Below are 6,000 nucleotides of genomic sequence, written 5' to 3'. Positions count from 1 at the left end.
CAATTTCTTCTGGCACCAACCGCACAGTACTGCAGAAACCAGGCCAGCACCTCTCATACCTGGGCAAAACCTCAAAGGAGTGGGCAAAGACATCTGAGCACGCACACGGAATTGAAGATACGGGAAATAATTATTAATGGTTGTTAGAGTCCCAAACCACGACAGTAGGTTAATTGTCTCCAATATCAAATGCTATCTCATTCCCCTAATTTCAGCAGAAAAGCCGATGAAGTGACAAATACAAAATTAGCTCACAAGATCACCACGTAGGCAGACACAACACTCAGAAAAAGCCAGCCCTCAAAAATTGTTCACTCGTGGTTATTCAGGAGTGCTCACTGAGATCACCCACAGTGGAATAAAAAAAAAATATATATTTTGCAACCTTTTTTTGAGCCATTTATAATTTTAGAGTAAAGGAGATTGCTCACACGTTAGCAAACTTTATTTTTATGCTGCCAAGCAACCCTGCTGGTAAAGCTGCTAGAAATGACTCAGAAAGTATTTTGTTAGTTGTTAGATCTGATTGCCATAATTAACTTTTGATGATTTGTTTGTTCCTTTTTAAAATTGTTACCAAATATCTACGTCTCCAAAACGTAGATACTTTACTGGGACCCACCTCCACCGGTGGGAAGGAGAAGACCACCAGGCCCTTGTTTCGCTGGGGCAAAGCACAAGGATTAAGACCACCCAGGTCCTGGGTCTGCCCTTTCCAAAGCAACCCCTTCACATGGGAGCTTTAGGTAATGGATATGTGAACAATTTTTAAGTTAGATACTTGTTTTAACACAGCTGCGCTAATGCACATTCCTCACTTAGTCATGTATATGATAACCATAATAATAATTTGAGAATAAAGTAATAAGAAGCTGGATTTTTCCTTACCTTTTTGGAAAGCAGGCAAAAGCTATACAGTAGGTGGAAGAGTGTACCAAGTAACAGATTTTTGAACACTCTTTCTTACTGGTGGTATGCAGTCTACAGGAAAAGTAAATACATTGGTATGTATAATACGTCTGTTCGCAAGAAACTCTTCAAATTTTGCCCTGTCATGGAGGCCGCGACATTAATCCAACTGAAGAGCTCAGATTAGAGCAGCGATAGTGGAAAGCCGAGAGGCGCCACTTCACGAAATTAACTCGGGGCTAGAAATAAATGAACCAGTTCGCAGAAGTTCAGGTACCTCTGAACATGGGAGCAGCTGCTCAGGAAAGAGCAGGTCTGGTTGATTTTTTATTTTTTTTTACTCTCCCCTGAACAAACTCTGGACCATTTGGCTTTAATTTAAGACTCCCCAGTCCTTCCTCACCCAAGTTAATTTAAGACTCCCCAGTCTTTCCTCACCCATTCATTCACTCTCAGGTCCCTTGGCATCTTCGACAACCATTCTAGGGTGTTGCTTCAGAACGATGGGATATGCAGCGTCACGGCAGCGATGCTAAGGATGAACATGAACAAACACACAAACGCACCAGAGCACAGCACGGAGCGTTTGCACAGCGGTGTCTGCACATCTGTTCGAGCCCGGAGACGCTTGCGCTCCACATGCACTATCCACAGTTTCCAGAGGGGAACCCACACAGTCACCGTCCGTTCTCAACACACGGAGAACAGCGAGGGTGGATCTACGCTGCTCTCGCTGCCCTTGCGATAGAGAAGGGCTCACAACACACAGGAACGCGCTGTTTTAAAATGGATGCAAACGAAGCCTGGTCTGTCTGGGGACAACTGGCAGCAATTGCACTTCACTGCTGAAAACTGAGTCAACTGCCAAGTCAATTCTACTTAATGCTAAATAAATATCGTCTTGAATATGTCTCCAGACATAGCTAACTTAGAAGCACCTGCTAACTTAGAAGTCCACAAACTTATAACCCTACTGAAAATTAGACTGAAAATTCTAAGTTTTTAGACCTTAAATTTTTCTGGCTAGCCCATGGTGACACCTTTCCTGTGCCACTTCTCAACAACTCTCAACTAACTCCTTGGGGAAAGCGGTCTCCCCCCAGGAGCTGCTCTGTCTTTCCAGCAGTTGCCACTTTGACGCACTGGGTCAGTGCCCCAGGGATGCTCCATGCCCCTGATCGGTACTGTCTACTACTGCGTACTCTGCAATACTCATCGTGATCTCAGAGCTGTATTGGTATAGCGGAGAAAAAAAAAGGGCGGGTTTGGAATGAGATTTTCCCCATGAGATTGGGAATGTGGCCACTGGAAGACCAACACTGCCGGTGCTGCCAAGTCCCGAAAGACCCTACCCCAGTTCCTGCAAGAAAGCATCTTCCCAGAAGAGCCGCTCCCAAGAGGCACACTGGGCAGCTCGCCTTCCTTCCCGTGGCTGCTTCAGGAGGGAAATGCAACACCCTTCCAAACCAGCAAACGCCCTTCCAGCGAGGTCTGCTCCTCCAGCCTGCCAGAAGCACAACCTCCTCATTACCAAACAACCGAGAGGCTGATTTCCCTGTCGCTCTCTTTGGTAAAGCCACGAATTAAAACAAGTTGCTAGGGAAAAGGAGTAATTATGTGTAAATCTCAATATAAGTTAAGTATGGGTTGGAGGTTCAAATGTTTCTCTCCTAGTCTGACACTCTGCTCTTGCAGCGGAAACACAAGCAGAAAACCAGGCAGAAACACTCACTATGTGTTCAGCCTCAGGCTTGATGAGAAGTGTCTTCTCAAGCAGCGTGAAATTCGACCAAAGACACAGGAGAGCAGAATGAACTCGTTACACAGATGGAAGCTGCTGTGCACCAAATTCTGCTCCTCTGAATCTGCTGCAAACACATGTATTAGCAGGAAAAAGCCGTTGGATGAGCAAAAGCATGTACATGCCAGATGGCGAACTGGAATGATTGAGAGAGTTTTCATAAGTAACGCAGTTTTAAACTGAAAAGCTTGGCCTCAATATATCCCATTCAGCACAAAAGCCCTCCCAGGACATGGGGAGCTCAACTGGTGAAATTTCTTGCTTCCCATATATCCTAAATAAAAAGCTGCAGCACAGTGAGCCCCTGTTCCTCCTGGTGGGTGGGATACATGGTCACTGCATTTCACGTGACTTTCCTCCCACGTTAGTGCAGTTTCTTCTTTTATACTCACACTTAAACCTCAGCACTGGAGCCCAGCCCTCCTGAGTGCTCTGCACATTTTTTCCGAGCTCGGATTCCTGCGGATCACCCGAGAGTCGTGTGCAGCGCTTCCACACGATGCTCAGCGCCGCTGCTGAGGACCACCTGCTCTAAGGAAGCCACTCAGGTATCTATAGGCCTTCCAGTTTTACATGCCCACCTCCAGTTCATTAGGCATTCTTTTAAAGTTTACTACATCACGGAGGTTTTTTTTCAAGGCTATTTTTCTCTAAAACGATCCACATTTTGCTTTAGGTTTTGGCTCTGGCATATACGCAGGACAGGCCATAAATTTGGGCATAGTCACCAAACTCCCCAATGTTTGGAGGTACCTGAATCCCACATGGCTGGCTCAGTGTTAATCGGTTCTTAAGAGATAGGAAATATTTGCGTATTTTCAATAGAAATGGCAACTCCGGTCTCCAGCACCTGAGCGAGCCGTGAACAGCAGCATACCCAGGAAATACAACAGCAAATCAAACTGGGAAACCCAACTGTACTTTTGCGCTTACAAGAAAACCCTTGGTAGCGAAGCCAGATGCGCATCTAAGCTAGCTTTGCACAGCTCAAAGACTGTCAAAGCACACAGTCTCAAAGGAGCCTGGAGCAGAACAAACAACCAGGACTTCCCACCCCTGTGCTCCTCACTTAAATTGCTATGAAAACATCAAACCCTTTCTTAGTTACAGAGACCATTTTCAAAATTTCGGTGAAAACGTGAAGAGTTTTGCTTGGATGACAACTGCTTTTTTTTGGAGCTCGTTACTATTTTCAATTTTTCCACCTAAAAGCGGAACTGCAAGCGTTTTATTAAACAAAATATTCACATCTTTTAAAAAGAGACTCAATTCAGGTATTCAGTGAATTACTTGTGTAGACATACATGTTGCCTTATTAGGGGGTGGACTGACAACCTACTGAGTACTACAGGAGAGCTCCCGTTAACTGCAGTAGTAGCCTACACTGGGACTAAATGTACCCAAACACTTTAAGTACAGCAGTAATTTATTTCATTTGACTTTCTAATAATTTTTATTCACACACATATCCAGGGAATGAAATAGTGCTAGTAGGTGCAGCTGATCATGTGAACAGATGGTACTATACATGAAAATAATTGAAAGATTTAAAAGAAAATTTATTTTCCAAACCATAAAAAATGTAAAAGCCCAGTACTTGGAGAAAGACATAAATTAATACTATCGCACATTTCCTGACTGGTTAGGTTGAACAAACAAATTTATATGCTTTAGAATCCTACGTGTAAGCAGATGAGTTCAGGGAAAGCAGTTTTCCTTCGCGCACACTAATTCCAAAGTTGTGCGGGTTTCGTTGCCAGGGGATGTTACCCCAGCTTTAAATCAGTGTTAACAAAACCGGGACTGACCACTGGGTGCTTAAGGCAGAAACTGGTAGATCTCGGCAAGCACAGGGATTCTGTCCCTTACTTTTCCTGCCTCTTAAAAACATATTCTAGTATATAGTCCTGGGTGAAAATAATGTATTTTACCAGGAATACGGTGGGTTAAGTGAGCAATATTTCTTTTTAATAAATGTATCTCCCTCCCAGGGAAAAATCTGACTGTTCTTTGGCAGGGGGGGAATATTCTCAGAAGTCAGAAAACAGCAATAAGATGCAGCACAGGAGAATGAGACCAGGAGGGGAAGCCCAGAGTCGGAAAGCCCCAAGCTGTAGTTCCCACGGGGGTCTACCTCTGCTTCTGCATTGAACGTGTCATCATCAGAACTTTTCTATTTTTCTTGTTGTTCAAGTGCTTTGACTAGAAATGTTTAGGTTTTGATTTTTCTGGAGAAGCTAACTCCATCCAACCCACTTGACCAGAACAGCAATTAGTGAAATGCAGTTCAGCAACACACACGTTCTAAATCCCCTTCCCTCCTCCCCTTCCATCCTCCTCCTCCTTTCTCTCCCTCCATCCTCAAAGCCTTGTTCCGAAGGGCTGCCTCTGGGGCGGTGCTGCCCGAGCACCTGGAGGAGCGGTCAGGGGAATGGACCTCAGCAGCAGCAGCCCCACAAAGAGGAGATGGGGGGACCAGGGCCAGTGGAAGGGGCTCCTTCACCGGGGCCAGAAATTTGACTTGGCAGAGTACTCTGCGGCTCTCACTCTTGCTGGGTAATACCCTAACGCGGGAAATATATTTATTTCCTCTTGCAATGAGGGCTCTATTCAGTATGATGGGAGGAGGCATAATACAGCCCTTAATTTATGAGACGCGTTTCCTTACTGCCTCATGTCGGAATCACAGTTCAGCTAGTTCAGCTAGTTCGTTTTCTAAAGACAAATTTTGTTTTTCCAGTTGGAATATATTTTGTATACCTGCATGATAAGACATCAGAGAAAAACACTCAAGAGGTGAATAAAGGGAGGAAAAGTGCTGTGTCAATAATTTGCTGGCTGTTTCCACTTTGCTTTGACAGCAGAGTTTCTGCTTTGAGGCAGATATTCAGGCAGCGGTTAATAGGCAAGAAGTGGCAGGGATTTCAGCAGCAAATGGATGAACAGATCATGGGCAAGGAAAGGGCATTTCTCCACATTCAGATCTGTTTTTCATAAAAACTGCAGACATGTCTAAACCTTTCCAATATGCTATAAAGTTGTGCAGCTGTCTCCTTCCTCAACTCCTTCCAGATTCAAATGCAAATCAAATTTGATGGCCTCAGTATGTAATTTTGTGCTACAATATACCATGCTATGCACATTAAGGAAACTGGAAGCATCTTTTCGATCTTTTTTCCTTTTAAATCAGTGGTGAGATTTGCATTCACTTTTATAGGACCGGATAAAATCCTTAAATGGGAATCTTCAAGGATTGTGAGATTTTTGTAAAGAAACTTTGCAAGAAACAA

The 6,000-nt window shown here is 44.2% G+C and overlaps 1 protein-coding gene across 1 annotated transcript in view; it reads right to left on the bottom strand.

The window, feature by feature from the left end:
• Window positions 1-910: 910 nt before the first annotated feature.
• Window positions 911-6,000, bottom strand: part of GRM7 (glutamate metabotropic receptor 7) — a 275,098-nt gene continuing 270,008 nt past the window's right edge. The window contains exon 10 of the mRNA XM_054216198.1: window positions 911-981. Coding sequence (XP_054072173.1) covers window positions 911-981 — 71 coding nt within the window. The remainder of the gene's footprint in view (window positions 982-6,000) is intronic.

This window comes from Rissa tridactyla, chromosome 10, assembly GCF_028500815.1.
Source record: "Rissa tridactyla isolate bRisTri1 chromosome 10, bRisTri1.patW.cur.20221130, whole genome shotgun sequence".
Taxonomy (NCBI): domain Eukaryota; kingdom Metazoa; phylum Chordata; class Aves; order Charadriiformes; family Laridae; genus Rissa; species Rissa tridactyla.
Note: the sequence above shows the minus strand (reverse complement) of the source record. Positions and strands in the feature narration are given on the sequence as shown.